Here is a 17,619-nt window from a genome sequence, read left to right as displayed (position 1 = left end):
ATGGTGTTCTAAAAAGTGAAGAACGGAGTGGGGAAGGTAGAGTAATTAGAGAACAGGACTGAGAGAGAGCACAGCAGGGTTAGCTCTGCCCAGTCCTTCGGTAGTTGCTTAGTAATCTCAAGGTGACCCCGTACTCCGTCGCTTCAGGATCATGAACAAATCCCTGCAGTCTGTTTTCCTTACAGTTTGCATCTGTATCTCAAATACAGACCTCAGACCTCTCCTGGGAATCGTGTCTGCTTTAGCCGTACAGCTGTTCCAGACTAGAGGTCCTGTGGACAGAGAAACTCAGGGTTGAATTCACCTGTCGTGAATGGAATGCAGTCAGATTTGTTCAAAATGTATCACCTGTAAAAATCAGCTGCTTAGAAGTCTTACCCTTAGCTTTTTCATGATTACGGAGCCACACGGGAAGATACAGATGCAACCTCATTTGAATATTCACCACCGTATTGGCCTCTGTCTTAAGACATGCCGCCGTGACACAGTAGCTCTCCTTTTAAAAAACGTCAGTTTAATTGTCCCTTCCGAGAACTCATAGCCTTCCCCTCTCATGTATCGATGCCTTTTAGATTCCGTGACATTCTGCCAGTGTTAGGGTCTCTTCATAGGGCGTTAAGTCATGAATTCCCACTGGTAAGCTTGTTAGAAGTAGAGTCACTTGGAAGACTTGGTTATCACAAACACTTCGTTTATTACTTGTCTTATTTACAGTATTTACATATTGCACAGCATCTGGGTACTATCTTACATTTATGATACAAAGGACAAATGAAATTAGCCAGGATATGTTCAAAGACTTACACTCCACTGTCTCCAAAACACAAGTTTTTTTGTGGGTTGTTTTTTTTTTTCCATGCAGTTCCAAATAATACTCTGGGAATTTAATTGTAAAAGTAACAAAAATATTAAATCATACCAAATGCTGTATGAAAATATAGCTTCAGATTCTGTTTATGTTTCTAAAGAAATACTCTTTTGAGATTTCACCTACTGAGGAGGATGAAATAGCTCTGTCTGTCGGTTATGGCACTACGCGTTGGATGTGGAGCCTTCACTTTTCCCCGGCAGCACGGACGGCAGGTGTTTCCGTCAGGGACGCTGTTTCCGTCAGGGACGCTGATCTACTGAGTACGCATCTGCCAACAGTGTCGACAACGTATAAAACTCAAGTTAAAGGGACTATGGAAGAGTCTGTCTGCAAAAATAAATCTCTTGTTCACAGGGGACATGTTCGTGAAGGCAGCAGGTTCTGCTCCCTGTTGGTCTCCAAGGCACTTCTCATGGTCCGTGGGCTCTCGGTCCTCCGCAGCTCTGCTCACTGCTGGAAAACACATTTGGTTTCGTAGAACTCCACACTTTCTTACCAATTCTAGAAGACCTGTGCGTCAAATGATATAATGTGTCTGAAAACACAAGCGATCACAGCCTGCATGTGTATTTCTCTTCTGTTCCAAAGTGTCGTCTTACTTTGGAAATGACCAAGTTCTACAATTGGGTCACGCCTGCTGTGCTGAAGGAATGAAAACCGTCACGGGGGCAACCGAACGCTCACGGGGTTCCTCCTCAAGTCTGAGGAGCAGCCCGCAGTCCTGATGTGTGTTGTCGGGTCCTCTAATTCGGGCCACAGCGGTGGACAGTCTGGCAGTCCTGAGAAACCGCTCAGTGGCCCTTATGCCTCTGTCTGCGTGAGCATTTGCAGAACTAAACACCAAGAATAACCCTACGTTCTTCTAGCGCTCCGTGCAGTGCGCCCGGACCACTGGTACACTGTTTGTTAATATTAGAAACCACGGTAAGCTCCGGGGTCACTGGACTTAAGCTGCATTTTGTGGACTGAACTGGCTACTTGTTACTCAGAACTCCATTTCTAACTTAGCTGAGCCTTTGAACTTAACTGAGCTGCAGGTCTAGGCAATGAAGTGGTGCGTGTGAGAGGTCTCGAGTGTGTCTGACTGGGGGAGAAGCTGGGACTCTAGTGTCTCTGGCTGGAGACAGTTAACAAGACAGGCGGTGTGTAGCCTGAGCAGTTGTTTCGGAGAGGACCACAGGGCATCGGTCTTCCCTCCAAGAAGCAAATGGACGTTCTTTCTGAGCATATGCCTGGTTCATCTCTGGACGCGGTGCTCTCGCTATGGAGGCGTGCTTGGGAAAAAGAACGTTCCCGTCTCCCCTAGCACGTCACCTGCAGACACTGAAGGGAATCCAGTCCCTGCTCTAGAAAGAAGCCTCTGTGTGCAGTGTAGGCAGTGAGAGAAACAGACAGGACTCGGATGGGAGCTGAAGGTGGAGGTCAAGGTAGTGCACGGCACTTCCCAGCTCGGGCGTGAAAAGCCATGCTTCTACCTCCCCCACGTGACAAGGCCGTGCGAGCGTCTCTGAACCCGCGGGGATCCAGTTTCACGGTCCTGCACTAACCCACACGCTTCTGTCCCGACCGGTGGGACTGTGACAGGGAGAAGACGGTGCTGGCGACGGCAGTGGCTGTGCCTGCGTGCCCAGACGGTGGCTGTGGTTTGGCTCGGCCCCCTGGGCACTGTCCAGACCTTTATGGGCACAGATTTTCCCGCAGCGAGCGTGTCTGTGTGGAAAGAACACGACTCCCGTGCCCACGCACACGAGGCGGATGGCGTAGCCACGGCCTGTGCACGGTATCCCGTCCCCTCTGCTCACGTTTCCGGACAGCCCGTAGGTTTCCCGGGAACGGCCACCGAGGACCAGAAGCAGGTCTTGTCTGTGGGGGTAAAAGTGGCCTCTCGCAGTGCCCCGCACACACCAGACACATCGTCAGTGTGAGACTATGAAGTGACCGTTTCGTGCCCGAAGTCCACGCATTTGTGTCAGGAAGAGAAACCGGCCGGCGGGCAGCGCGGCTGATCGTTGGTGCGCATCAGCGCTCAAGAGGCCGAGGCTGAAAATTTAGTTCATAGATTCAATATGCTTTTATATTTTACCATTGGAGGCTGTGGGAAAGTAGCTGATAGAAACAGAGCGAAAATAGCTATTCTTGGCTGTTCCTTATGAGCTTCCTGGCATAACGATAGATTCCAACTCACACATTTGCCAGATCTGTCTGTAGAAGTTGCATGGGTTAGGGTTAGTCATATACTCGTTTATGAGTGTAAGTGAATGAGTGAAAGCCTAAAAGTGAACAGGCGTGATTTCAGCTATGTGTCCTCGTTTATGCATGAAGTCATGTGCTGAAATTAGTCCACGGAGGGGATGCATTTCCAGCGAGCGCGCCCTGCCCGCTGAGCGCTCCGGGGAGTCGCTCACAGCCGCCGCCTGGGGCGCCGTGCGTAGGCTGGCGGGGCGCCCTTTCCTGATGGCCCACGTCTGAGTGTCAGGTCGACCTTACTCCGAGGAAGCCTACTTAAGCCAAAGAAGGAGTATTTCTGAACTCCCATGAATTTTTCATGTCCCGAACGGGATTTAGGTCCCTGGTGTGTGCACCCGCGAGGCTGCGGTCAGCTTACCTTAGCCCTCCGTGCACATTGGACTGACAGCCAGCCGGGTAAGAAGCCGGGCACATCTTTTATAGTCTGTAGGGAACATAAATCGTGGACCCTTGTCAGTGACATCAACAACTCCTGAAGTATTTTTAATATCAACTGCTAAAACCATTGATTTCTTTAAATATTCTGAATTCCCTGGGAGTGAGCCGCAGACAGTCATCTGAAATCATGGGCTCTAAGTTGTTGACTGAATCGTTGACGCTACTTGAGGGCCTTTCGTGTCCCCTGGCAGGAGATCCGTGATGGGACTGGACACTGGGCGGGAGGGCCGGGTGCAGGGTCTCCTTGTGCCCGTTTTTCTTGCCCGGCGGCCCCTCACGCTCATCCAGATGACTCTGGTTTTGCTCCCTAGACCGTCTCCCGCGCCCCGTGGGACTTAACTTTCAGGGCTCCTGCAGGCTGGGTCCCCGCTTGGGTTGATCGTACACAAAACCCTCTGCGTAAAAATGTAAAGAAAGTGGGTCAACAAGTAACAGAGCAGAAAGACCCAGGTTGGGTGGTGAAAGCAAGCAGTATGCTAATTTCCGAGTACACATGGGTTTTCCTTGATATCTCAGCTAATTTCCTGTTAAATCACTCCATAGGTGCTACCTCAGAGAAAACAAGGGAGGTTTGGTGATCACGGCCACAAAGGAATTTCCTCAGTTTGAAGTTCTGTGGAAAGCTACAGCAGTTGATAAATTACTGACGTTTACTTCTCAAGAGTCTCAAAATCCTACTTAAAGATGGAAGAATTCATGCTCTTAACTGAAATTCTGAATGAATGAGTAAACTGATAACAATGAATTTGCACAATATGTCGGACAAGCAGCTACTCCCAAAAATGCAGCTCCTAAATATTTAGACAACATAATGGTTCGTGTTCAAAGGGGGAAAAAAAGGCCCAACAGCTGGAGGCCGGGTCATCTGGATTCCTGGGATTTTTTCCCTGTTCCCTGGTTGCACCAGATGTTTTAGAACGCGGCTTTCCTAGATAGAGTATGAGCGGATGCAATGTCGTGTGAATTCAAGGTAAAGCACATCCAGAGACCATGAAGGTGACCACCATCCCCCCCGACCCCGACCCGGCATATCTCCAGCTCTAACATAATTGGGATCTTGTCGGTGCAGCCCGGGGAGACTTCAAAGTTCTGCTCTTCCCAAGAGCTGCCTTTGGGACCACGCTTTGAGTAAGAGGGGTCTGGCTCCTTCCAGTCCTGACCTCCCATTCTAGTTTTCTCTCGTGCAGCCTAAAGCAACACAGAAGGGGTCCAGCTCTGGCTCTCTACCTCCCTATGGGAAAGTGTAAGTATCCACTCCCAGTGCACACACCTGCGGGCTTCCATGTCTCTGAGGGGCCCGAGGGGAAACTGTGATGGACCCTGGTGGCCGCCTCCCGTAACGGGTGAGCAGAGATCTGGGTGGCGTGTGGCTGAGTCACTCCGAGCAAAAGGAGGCAGTGAGTGTGGGTGCACACGGTGTCCTGGGGAAGGGTTTGCAGAGTCGAGTGTGGGTCTGTGTGTCAGGGCACAAGGAACTGAAGCATGTTGTCCGTTTCCTCATCCATGTGTGAAAAGATTAGAAGTAATGACCCCCAGAGATCAGTTTCAGATTTAGAATCTCTGATCCTGAATTGTAAGATATTTAAAAGTGTAGACGCATGTAAACAATAAAAATGAGAAGGTTTTCTGGCCCCTGGAATAATGAATAAGTCTCGAGCAGAAGATGATTCCATGTCAGAAGAAGGACGTGCCCGGTGCACAGGGCACGGACGGGCGGACCGAGGCCGCGCTGGAGAAATCATCTGGCTCCGTGGGACACGCGTGCTGTCGGCCGTGGCTGAGCCCTGTGCAGCACTGAGGGCTTGAAGGCCGAGCACCCCAGCTCCCTGGGGAAGGCGGTGCTCCCAGGTCCCGGCCACCCTTGGCGGTGCGCCCAGACAAGGAGCGCCACACGGCAACACCGATGGTTTGGGGCAACCTTCCTGCCTGAGCAGAAAACTTCCACTTCATAGAAAGCGCCTTATTTCTTTACTTCTCGTGTTTTGAAGGCAGGAAAGTCTGGTCTGGACACTCAGGGTAGGCTCTGAAAGCAGCTGGTGAGACATCTGGGGCGTCTGCCCCACCTTCCCCCTGGGAGCCTCTCGTGAAATGGAAGGTGTAGCCCCTCCAGGAGAAACGGGCTCAGGTCTCTAACTGGTGGTCACCGTAGCCAGTAAGTCACTTTGTCATCATTACGTGTTTCGTGAGGAGCGCTAGCAACCCTCTTTGGGGGAATAAAATACACTTTGTTACAGATCAGCAACCAGAAAGCTGCAGCTGGGTGCTGGATGGAGAGGGGAGCCCTGCATCCCGGGGTTGGCGAAGAGCAGCCTGTCATCCGGGCGGGGCGGCCCCGGCTACTGCAGAGCCTTCCCCTGCATGGGAGCCAGGGCAGAGGCTCATTCTTAACGTCTGCTGGTCATAGACACAAACGCGGACGTCATGCCGGGCTCATAAGCCAAATGAGAATGTGAATGGAAGAGTTGAGCCCATTCCAAGAGTTGATCAATTCCATTGAATGTGAATAATTTCCCCTTCGGCACTAGCAGAACACAGTCACCTTCCTCTACGGGCTGGTCCCCCTAACCCTTAACCCCATAGTTAGGAGGGAACATGTATTGGCAAAGAGCAGATTTAGAAGGAGGGGCGGGGACAGGAGAGACACATGGTCCCGCACTGGTCTTCCCAAGCAGTCAGGAAGCTGTCACTTACATGCAGGGATGGTGCAGTCTCTGGTGTTGTGGTAAAGTCTGTGAAAGTGTTTGCTGCACTTTGGGCTGAAGTAAAGAGGACCTGGAACATGGAAGAAGAAGCAGAGTGTGAGGCCTTGAGGATGCCCGGACCTGGGCACAGGCGAAGGAATGACACTTACCTGTAAGATGTTTGAGGAACTTGTCCTTCACCCGCAGATCTCGAGGAACAATTTCTGTTGGAGGGAAAGAGGCTAGTTACCGCATTGCTCAAAACAAGCATTTTTTCATGTGCTCTCAGTGCTGAAGAAGGTTCTCAGAAACTTCATTAACCAGTAACACTGCACTGTGTAAAACAGATCGGAGCCCCCGATCACTGTACATGACCTAATGTGAAGACGTGCAATCAGATCACAGTTTCTTCAGATAAAGTATTAGCTGTTCACAAAGCTTCAACATTGACTTGTCTCTGCCACTAGTATGAGGACAGTGACCATAAAGTTATATCAGGGTGAAGAGGTGTGCGTGTGCGTGTGTGTGTGCGTGTGTGTGTGTGGTTGATAGTTAGCTTCTGATTTATAAATCGCGTTTAGACGTTTTCATTTTGCACAGCTTGGTAATCAAATACCACAAGCTCTCCAAGTTCCCAATCCTTCTAACAAAATTGTCATAAGACTTTTTTCTAGGTATATACTTAGGAAAAGGATTAAATGCCTTCAAACCACCCGTTACGAAGGCTGGTGTAGACGCAAGGAGAGAGACATGTAACTGGCTTGTAAGATTTTCGTAGACTTCGCAGAGAAAGATAGCGCTCCGTTTTGCTTGGGGACGAGCAGGGCTCTCATTCGTTCTGCTTCCGGGCGTGGTTTCTTCTTCACAGTCACCTGTAAGCGTTTGTCACGCACTCGTTCTGGGTGGTAACTTTAGCTGGGGTGGCGTGTGGTCCACTTTGTCCTACCCGAACACTGCTCATCTGAGGAGGGAACGTTTCCTACGACGGCTCCCGAATGTCAGTCTGTATGAAATTGACCTTATCACATTTGACCTAATTGTGTCAGGAAAGCATTAAAAGCTTGCATGCTTTCTCTGGAAATTTCCCACGGGGCACCCACTCTGGGAAGGCTCTGCCGTTGGCAGAGGGTGAGGGGAGGGGGTGGCTCCGAAACATTTCTGTCTGGGCTGAAAGTGCTTTGCTGAAAATATTTCCATTTCCTAAATACCAGATGACAGTTCTGTGCCAAAGCTCCCGACCTAGGTAACAACTCACGTGTCTTGCAAGTGGGGTAGGGATGGTTACACGCCAGGCATCAGCCTGTACCCACCTCCTATTTTTTTTCTCAAAAAAAAAAAAAAAAAAAGCCTAGTTTTTTCCAAGCACTCGAAACGGTTTTATCTTGTTAAAATACATCCGCTTTCTCGAAGTCGGTTCTGTTTCCGAGCAGACGCGAGTTCAGTGTCTGCGGAGACCTGGCGGGTACGCAGACGCGCGGGGGTTCCCTCTCCAGCGCACACGCCCCGAGAAGCCTCGCGGGCAGGTCCCCCGGCCGCGAGCCCGACGCCCCGACACTCACCCACTCGCTGCTCCTCGGGATACACCGGGTCGTCCGGGACCTCCCTGCGGCCCAGGGCGTAGTCGTGCGGGCCCGGGAGTTGCAGCCTCTTGGACTCGCCCGAGTGGTACTTCCTGAGCTCCTGGAGGATCTCCACGACGAGCCGCAGCACGGTCTGCCCGTCGGCCGCGTCCCGGGGCTCGGCGACCCCGCGCCCCGCCGCCGCCAGCACCAGCAGCAGCCCCAGGAGGAGGGGGCGCCCGGGCCCGCGCATCGTGCGCTCGCTCGGCCGGGGGAGCTCGGCTCGCTGGAGGGGCTGCGTGCGGGGAGAGCGGGGAGAGAGTCGGCGGGCGGCGGCGGGGCGCGGGGGAGGCCCCTGCGGCGGAGCCCGCGGCCCCCGCCCCCGCGCGCAGACCGGGGGCCGGCGGCGGAGGCTGCGGCGCGGTGTCCCCGGGGCCCGCGCAGGCCCCGCCACGGCGCGGCCGAGAGCCGGGCCTCGGGCGCCGCCGCCCCGCTCCGCGCCCTCCCCGGCCCGGCCCGCCCCCGCGCCGGCCGCCAACTTTCCGAGGGCCGCGCCCGCCCGCACCCCGCGCCGCACGCCACCGCCGCCGCCGCCGCCACAACTTTCTCAGCCTCGCGAGCCCCGCGGCGCGGCCGCGTCCACTCCGCGGCGGGCCGGGCGCGCACCCTCCGGTCCGGGGCGGCCGGAGGACGCGCGGAGGGTCCCCCCGGGCCCCTCCCCGCTCTCGACCCCCGGCGTCGCGCGCTCCGGGGACTGGGGGCCGCGCGCCCCGCCCGAGCGGCCGCGCTCAAGTTTGCCTTTGTGTGGTGGTCGCCGCCTCCTCCCGGCCGGTGTCCCCCAAAGTCCCCCCCCGCGCCCCGGGACCCTCGCGCCAGCCGCGCGCAGTGCCAGGTTTGAGACCCCCGCCTCGCCCTCGGGGAGGGGACGGACCCCGGCCCACACCTGCCCGGGCCGCCCGCGGGGCCACCTGCGCGACGGCGCGCGGCCAGGCTACCTGTCCCGGTGTCCGGAGCCGGGGCGTCCTTCGGCGGCTGTCCCGGCGGCTGTCCCCGCGTCCGTCCCCGCGTCCGTCCCCGCGTCCCGGAGCCGCCGCGCGCCGCTACTCCATGGCCCACGGCGACCCGGCGTGCGGGGCGCCCAGGACGCGCGGGGATGGAGACGCGGGGGCTCCGCCGCTCGGAGCGCCGGACGCCGGCTGCTGGGCTGCGCTCGACCGCGGCCGCTTCTTATGCCCGCGCCCGCCGACGTCAGGCCGGTCCCCGAGGGCTCCGCGCGGGGCTTTAATTAGAAGGCGCTCGGGTGCTCGTACCCCCGTGCGCATCTCCGTCAGACCCCCCCATCCCCTCCCGCCGCTCCCTACCCCGCCGCCCCCCCCGCTCTCCCCCTCGCCCCATCTCCTCCTCCCCCGTCTCCTCCTCCGTCATCTCCTCCCTCCCCACCCCAGCTCTACCCTCTTCCCCTCCCCCGCCCCGCGCCTCCCTCCGCGGTCTGCCCCTCCCCCCCTCTCCCCCGGTCTGTTTCCCTCCGTTCCTGTCACTTGTGACAGGATGAGAAGAAACGCCTTTACCAGGAACTCGGATCTGTTTTTGTCTAAATGTAGATCTTGGGCTATTAAAAAAGGAGCTGCTTGATTGCCTCGACATTTAATAAGTCAATTAGCGTCTGTCCTTCCGGAGGAACCTTCCGGCGTGGCTGGGGGCCACTGTCAAGACCCCAAGACGTGTGCCCCGCCGCAGGGGCCGCGCCGGAGGCCGGGTCCCCGGGCCGGGCAGCCCCCAGGGCAGGGGCTGCGTTCAGGGCGGGACGCGAGCAAGGCCCTAGTGGCCTGGGGGTGCACACAGGTACCCGGCAGGACTCGTGGCAGCCCCCCCGACCCCCCCCGACCCGACGTAAGGACGAGCCCCTCCCGCGGGGGACAGTGGCCCGCGCGCCGTCTCTGGGGACCGGCCGCTCGCTCCCCTTGCTCGGAGACGCCCGCGGCAGACCTCCGGGCCCTCCCTCCGGCCCGTCTTTCCGAAAGTTTGGGTTCTTCGGGTACAAGCGGGCGCGTTTGTGAGGGTTCCACAGCTATCTGCTTTAATTCTTTTTTTTTTTTTTCTTGTAAAATGTATTATCAGTCAACTGCGCGCTTTCCCATTTTATTGGCGCTTTCTGGGCAAGAGCTGGACATCCTCCAAGCGAGCGATCGGAGTGGGAAAGGTGTTCTCAGAAGGACGCCCGAAGGGAGGGTGCGCGCAGGAACGAAAAGCCTCACCCTTAACCGGACCAGCCCCCGGGCGGGCCCGGGGCGGAGATCGGCGGCCCGCGGTGCGGACCCCTGAGCCGGTGCTGGGGGCCTCAGGGGCGCGGACCCCCAGGGAAGGAGCTCGCTCAGTCTGCGTCTCTTCGGGTCCCTGTCTGTCTCTGCCGTCTCTCTGTCTCAGTCTCTGTCTCTCTGTCTCTGTTTCTCTCTGTCTCTGCTCTATCTCTGTGTCTCTCTCTGTCTCTGTCTCCCCTCATGAGTTCTGTAGGTGTTTGTCAAAGTGAAGCTGGGGTAAACAGAATAGAGACAGAAGATGCTAAAATGTGATCATCCAACCCCCCCCCCCATGTGTATACTCCGCTCTCCTGAAAAGGAAATGGTTTTATTTCTCAGTGAGCTCTTCATTTGGCAGGCAATAGGACTAAAATGCAAACGTTTCTGCTAAGATATACTCAAAAAAGGGGGGGGGGTTCTTATCAAACAGTTCTTACACAGATAAAGTAGGATTTTTTTTCCTTTTTCCCTTTCCCCTGACGGAGGGGTGCCCATCTGTTGCCCAAGCGCCGCCTAGTGACAAAGCTCCCGTCTGTGGGGACCTGCAGTGGCCGGTGCAGGGAGCCTCCTTCCCACCCAGCAGAAGGGGTACACGGAAGCTTCTGTTGTAGAACATTCTGGTGTAAAACTGTCTTTGGGGGGGGGGGAAATATATATATATATATACACATATAGCTGTAGTAAAAAAAGAAAAGAATTTAGCCTAATCACGTATTAAAGTTTACATAGAGTCTTTCCTCTTAAATACTATTTTACAAAATCAGGTGAAATCAATGAAGAGGATTAAGAGGCACAAAGTTCCTGTTATAAAATAAATAAGCCTCAGGGATGGGAAGTACAGCATGGGGAGTACAGCCGGTCATACCGTAACTGTGTGCTGACAGATGGTCGCTACACTTACGGTGAGCGTTTTCTAATATATGTCGTGTGAAATTACTATGTTGTACACCTGAAACTAGTACTATATGTCAACTATACTTCAATTAGAAATAACAAATTAATTTTAAGGATTAATATTTTTAATTTAGGTTTTTCTCTAAAAAATACCAATTAGAACTACTCCCCACCCCCACCCCCCGCAAATTCTACCAACCAAGGAAGAACAGTAATTAATATTGTCCTGTTTTCTTTGTGGTTTTTAAGAAAGATTTTATCTATTTATTTGAGAGAGCGAGCATGAGTGGAGAAAGGTCAGAGGGAGAAGCAGACTCCCTTCTGAGCAGGGAGCGGATGTGGGACTGGATCCCGGGACTCCAGGATCATGACCTGAGCTGAAGGCAGATGCTTAACCCACTGAGCCACCCAGACGCCCCATCTTTGGTGGTTTTTAATGGGACAGACAAATGGATTTTTTGAATGACTCCATTCTATCCCCCAATCCTATATGCCAGTACTGTAGCCCAGCTCGTCAGATACTTACACGCGTAAACAACAAGGACAAAAATGGTGCTTGGTTGGTGTTTAGTTTCACAAGATCCGTGAGATCTGGAAACTAGGGATCAGACCGTCGTGTTTTAATTCATTCATTTTTGCAAAGCTCTGTACTGAAATGATTCCAGGAACCACTCAGTTTGTATAAACCATTTTTACAGACTTTCTCAACGAAATAAAAAAGTGCAATGAATTGTCATCTCAGCTGACTGTTCAGTTTACGGTGTTGTCAGGAAGAGCCACTTGGAGTTCTCCAGTCACCGGAAATACGGGTTATGCGTCCACTGTTAGCACACTCTGACTGGCTAAATGAATGGTCTGTGCTGGTTCAGGCAAAGCAAAATACACGTAAACGGGCTTACGTGAAAATACAAGCTATGTTTGACAAGCGGCTTGGGCTCTGCACTTCTTTCCTGTAACATGGGGAGATGGGGCTGGACGGTGTCTGAAGTCTAAAGCTGAGTAACTCTGTTACCAAAAAGTCAGAAAACCAAAAAAGCAGTATTCCTGCAAAGACCTGAAGTTATTCTCTAAAATAGTCACTATGAGTTTCGTCATCTGTTTTCATGCAAGAAGAGGTGATACATTCATCTTAGATAATTTAATTCCCTTCTTTAGTCAGAACAGCCTTCTACTGTGAAGGGTTCAAAAGAGACAAGACAGTGACACGGCCCTAAGGTCTATTGGCAAAAGCAGCTTCTGCTAGATTTGATTTCGTTTTGTTTCCTTTTTGAGAAAAACTGTGTTAGATCATAGAAAGAAAATTAACAAGAGAGGGGAAAGTCGTGTTTACCCCACTTTTATTGTAGATCTATGTTGTAAGATGGGCAAGTTATTTTTTTTTCAATTTATAAATAGTATAAAGCTCCAGTGTTTCAATTACAATGACTTTTCACTCTTCCTGCAAAGGTATAAATTTCATTTGAGATGACTAACTGCCTTCAAACACTGCTAAAATAGATATATATTAGCTACGTGTTTTTCAATGAGTTATTATATTTGTCCGACCGTTATGCTGATCATTTAACCATCTAACTAGGATGGTATTGGAGAGGAAAACTATTACCTTCCACTAAGGACAACTTTATGTTGCTATAAAGAAACGTTACTACGTCCTTACCTTTCCTCGGCTCTGTTACTGTTACCGATACATTGTCAGCACACCGGGAAGGCACCAGAAAGCCTAGGAAGTGTTCAGGAAGACACAATTTCTGACGGGGCGGGTCCTCCTGGAGTCAGCGTCGTCCGCGTAGTCTCTGATAGTGAGAACGCACGCGTGCGGCCCCGCGGCGCACTCCGGATGGATGAAGTACCGCCCTCCGCCCAGTCCTCCCTCTCCTGCGCAGACGAAGCAGACTTGGGCGGGGGGGGCTGGGGTCCTCCGCCTCCTTCTTCTTTCTCCATACGTGCTTTACACCCGCAAAGCCACACTGTGGTGCCAGTCCAGCAGGGACAGGAGCCGAGGGTCACAAAAGAAGGCTTGGGATGCTCTGTGACATGACCGGTTTGCTCTCGTGCAGTTTTCTTACCCCATGGCCAAGAGGAAGAGGTTTGTTAATGGGGAGGCTTAAAGGGAGCGTGGGCTTGACCTTGTTCCCTGTGCAGAAGAGCAGACTGTAAGGAGAGGGGAGGGACACTCTCTGCAGAGACAGTGTTACTGGTGTCCACTTTCTTTCAGGAAAGCAGCACACAGTGAGCATGAACACGGCTGCGGGTCACCGAGACTGGCTGGGGTTCTTATTCCCACTCACCAGCCTGTGAACTTGGGCAAGACAGTGTCTCTGAGCCCAGTTTCTTTATGCCGAGAAGGGAAATGACTTCGTAGTATTACGTCAGGGGCTTTGTGAATAATAAATACAATAATGTATGTCCACCTTTTAGTTCAGTGCCTTAAAAAAACTGGCTGAACATTTATAACTATTACTAAATCGTTCATGGTGTATACTCTCATTAAGTCTTTTTCTGTATTTCATAATTTCTTACAGTATTTCATAAAAAAGAGCATTACCTGTATTCTATAGTTTCTGGGGCAGCATGATTTTTAACTCATTCAAAACGACACAGAAAATCTGAAGTTAGGAAGGGGACTAAGATATTCTAAGTTGTTAAGTGTCCACACACCCGGTAATCAGAGTAGTGAGATCTCAGGGCACTGAAGGAGGGCTCACCCCAGTGAGTAAGGACTTACACCAGTAGGCGAGGGCTCATGGCGGTGAGGGAGGGCTCGTGCTTGGGAGCAAAGACTCCCACCGGTGACTGAGGGTCCACACAAGTGGGAGGGCTCAGAGGAGTGTGTGAGAGTTCACAGCAGTGAGGGAAGGCTCATGACAGTGAGTGAGGACCCACACCAGTGGATGGGGGTTCATACCAGCATGGGGGCTCATCCCAGTGGGGGCGGGCTGCTGCTAGCTGGAATGTGGGACGACACACCGCCTGCTTCTGGGTGAAGGTAAGAGGTATGTGTGGTTGCCTAGGGATACGAATTCGTACGCGTGATCGGTAGTTGGCTCACCTCACCCTTGCTTGTAATCATGGAAACCTCTGACTATGGCAATAATGCTGCTTCTGAACTTCTGCCGCTGCTATCGCGCAGCCCAGTAGACAGAGAGGACTTGGGACGCTCAGCGCCCACCCGAAGCAGGCCGATCCCCGGCTCTGAGAGAACTTGGAGTTCCAAAGGGCATCAAACGGAAACCTTCCATCCTCCCGTCCTCCTGGAGGAGTGGAGAGCCCCGCCCTCACCGGGGGTGCCCGCTGGCTGGGGTGCTGCTGCCCGTGGGTGAGCGCAGGGACGAGGGGATCGCCTGCGTGCGGAGCTGGAGCTGCAGGGGAGCGCAGGGTTAGCTGGGAGGGGACCCGTGGGCAAACCTGGCACGTTTGGAACATCTGTGGGTCAAGAGGACCTGAAGAGTGAAGGAGGTGTCTTGAGTTCCCAGAGCAGTGCCTCCGAGTGGCCTGGAAGTCTCTGTGCCTGCGTGCTGCGGCACAACATGGCTGGCGCGCGGGTGTTGGGAAGGAGCCCTGGATGCCTGCCTTCCCCCGTTAACAAATGACCAGTCGGGCGGTCCGATGCCTGTAAGGGATCCTTTTCCGATGGGTTACAGACCTGAAGTCGTCTTAAGGCGAATGTGGTGCGTCCTCATCCCCGTGGACACCCGGCTCACAGTGGGGCTTGACGGGCCTCCACTGGCTGTCCTGACCCCCGCTTACTTGAGCCGCCGGGAAGCCGGTGCCGTGATTATGTATCTAATACGACGTGTCACACTGTCGCTAGCTCCCATGCAACCATTAGTTCATGTTTACAAAAGCACCCATTAAGAGATATCCGAGGAGGGATAAGAAGGACCTATGGTAACGATGTTTCAGGAAAAAATTAAACAGTATCTTGTACAGCAGGATTTTGGCAGATGGCAACGGGTGATTATTTTCTCCCCACAGAGTGGGAACATTTGAGTTTGAGAAGAGAGCCCGTCTTTAAAAAGGGCACTTTATTTGTGTGTCCTCAAATCGCTATGACTTTACCAGGATCGAAATATATTTTAACTGCCTTGAACGTTTTATTTTTTCTTCCTCCCTTTCTTTCCTTTTTCTTTTCTTTCTTTCTTTCTTTTTTTTAGAGAAGGAGAGAGAAAGGAGGGAGAGAGGGAGAGAGAATCTTAAGCAGCCTCCAAGCCAGGCACAGAGCCCAATGTGGGGTTCGATCCCACAGCCCTGAGATGAGGACCTGAGCTGAAATCAAGAGTCAGACCCCCAGTTAGCTGGGCCACCCAGGCGCCCCTGCCTTGCGCATTTCAATAATCGATATTATGTTGTATTTATATTATAAAATAAAATCCGAATGTATCTGCAAGCAGGAAGTAAGTTCGGCTTTCGTTATTCGGAGCCCTTGACATCTGACATCCTTCAGGCGGGGCCCTTGCTAAATGTCAGCTAACGTTATCAGTAACCACGATGCTGATGAGAATATAACCAATCTAATGAAGGTCTGGATTGAAATAGTCATTTCTGGAATCGACTGGTGTCATTTTAAAAGCATTTCTAGTTGAAGTGTTCGCAATACAGGGTTTCAAGGGATCTGTTTTGCTGAAACTCACAGAGAGCCGCTGCAGGTGCAGAAGCGGTCGGCGGTTCCTACGTCTCATGACCGTGCTATTACTCGAGTCCTGCCGAGCATTTCTGACAAGGGGTTTGACGCACCCATCACAATAGGAAGAAATTCCATTTTTATTGTTCGCATGCCGAAATCACAGGCTGGTGGAATATAGTGGATGTAAATTTAAGTCAATCCAAAAGCTTTCACTGGGCCCAGCTGTTTTCTAGTACAACTTGCATGTACAAGAAGTAAAAGAGCTCTTTTCATTTTTGACTTTTATTTGAACCCTTACATTTAGCAGGTTTGTGAAAGAATCGTCCCATATGTAGGGGTTTGGTAACTCTAAGTTCCTCCCTCTTTAAAAGACATTTAACTTCGAGAAACTGAGGTGTACTGTAGCAATAGCTACTCCACAAAATGCAAAAACATTTAGATGAAAAATGAAAAATGGAATCAATCATTCAGATGCTTCCAAATGTTTGGCATCTGTAGAAACTCTGCCCGAATGACTGGCTCAATTTTTTTCTGAAGTATTTTTGCAGAGCTGACCCTGAGAATATGGGTGAAATTTAAGTCGGATTGAATCTTAAATACGCTAAGGATGTTTGTTATTTAAAGAATCTGTGGTTAATTTATTTTTAAAGAAAATAAGCACTTCATAAAGAAAATTCATTTTTTCCCTTCTTTTTTTGGTGAATTTAAATTTATGTCACTGTAGAGATGGATTTTTAAAACACTTGTGGCTATTTTAGAATAATTTTGATTATTTCTTTTCATTTTATAATAGTTATCCTAAAACTAATATTAAAGCTATAATAAGCTGCATAAGAACGTTGTTCTTTTGTATCTGTATGAACAATGTTGTATCTGTATGTTGTATCTTTTGTATCTGTACTTGCAGATAAACAGCGATGTGTTATTTACTGCTGGAGAACCTTTTCTTTCCAAGCCTCATCACTACCAAGCAGACTCTAGCTAGACTTGGTCTAGGGCTTTGGGGAGTAGGGGCAAGGGGTTTTGGAAAAACATGTAGAAGTCTACTGTAACTGCTAGTGTTGCTCAAGCCGGAGGCATCTTTCCCATCATCATCGCCATCATCATCATCGCGCTCTATGAAATCTTCTGGAAGGGAGAGACTGACTACTCCTACATCACGTACACATTCTCTACGCATACACGGTTCTTCCCAAGAAAGGCTGACTTGCGTCAGTCGGGTCAAAGGGAATCTGTGCCCGCACACACACACCCTGACGCTGTGTACACCCCACAGCGGACCTAAGGGCTGCTCCCTTCTTGGAGCCGCTCCTACTGTGCGGTGGGGGCTGCCAGCTGCCACCGATGCCGTCTGGGACCTCGCTCCCCAAAGTCAGGGGCCGGCTCTGTGTCTTCTGGGAACTGTTAGAAATGCAGAGTGCAGACGCCCGGCCCCACTCACCTAGAGTTTCCGAGTCTGCTTTTTACTAAGACCTTGTTCCCCTGAAAGGTTAGCAGCACTGATTTTCCTGACTTTAAATTAATTAGATGATGTTACATAATGTCTCTTGATTTTTAGGTATGGTAAAGATTCTCACCAGCTCCACTCCCCTCTGTCCAGGGCAAATGTAGTATTTCTTTGTTTTCTCTTCTCCACTGGAAATTCCAGAGCACACACAGCTTGCTCTCAGGTTCAGTACGGATCGTATCACCTGACCTCTCACCCTGTACACGCTGTGTTCCCCTCGCTCTCCTCCCACTTCCAGCTCCGGGCCTCTGCTGTTTGTTTTCACGGTTGACAAGTCGTTCCACCGATGAGAATATCGTGTTCGGGCTCTAGCTGACCTAGTTGAGAAGGAATGATTCAGTGATGATTTTCATAATAAGTTACAGAAAACTCAAAAGTAACTTGAAAGTGTATATGCGAACTACACACACACATAATGTCCCAATACGTGTACCTCTCCATGCCCAGCCACACATACCCAAGAAGGTAGGCAGTGGCTTCTGGGGCTCACCCAGGGGTGCC

General features: G+C 51.8%; 1 protein-coding gene across 1 annotated transcript; it reads right to left on the bottom strand.

Moving 5' to 3' along the window:
• Window positions 1-672: 672 nt before the first annotated feature.
• ALKAL2 (ALK and LTK ligand 2) lies at window positions 673-8,049 on the bottom strand (the record flags this gene model as incomplete). The annotated part of the gene is made up of 5 exons (XM_080812954.1): window positions 673-1,324; window positions 3,477-3,542; window positions 6,248-6,328; window positions 6,408-6,461; window positions 7,797-8,049. The coding sequence occupies 4 exons, from the start codon at window positions 8,047-8,049 to the stop codon at window positions 3,478-3,480; spliced, it is 453 nt and encodes a 150-aa protein (XP_080669080.1). The 3' UTR covers window positions 673-1,324; window position 3,477.
• Between the last annotated feature and the right edge of the window lie 9,570 nt (window positions 8,050-17,619).

This window comes from Martes martes (assembly GCF_963455335.1).
Source record: "Martes martes genome assembly, chromosome: 9".
In the NCBI taxonomy this organism is placed as follows: Eukaryota; Metazoa; Chordata; class Mammalia; order Carnivora; family Mustelidae; genus Martes; species Martes martes.
This window is presented reverse-complemented; position numbering and strand designations above follow the sequence as displayed.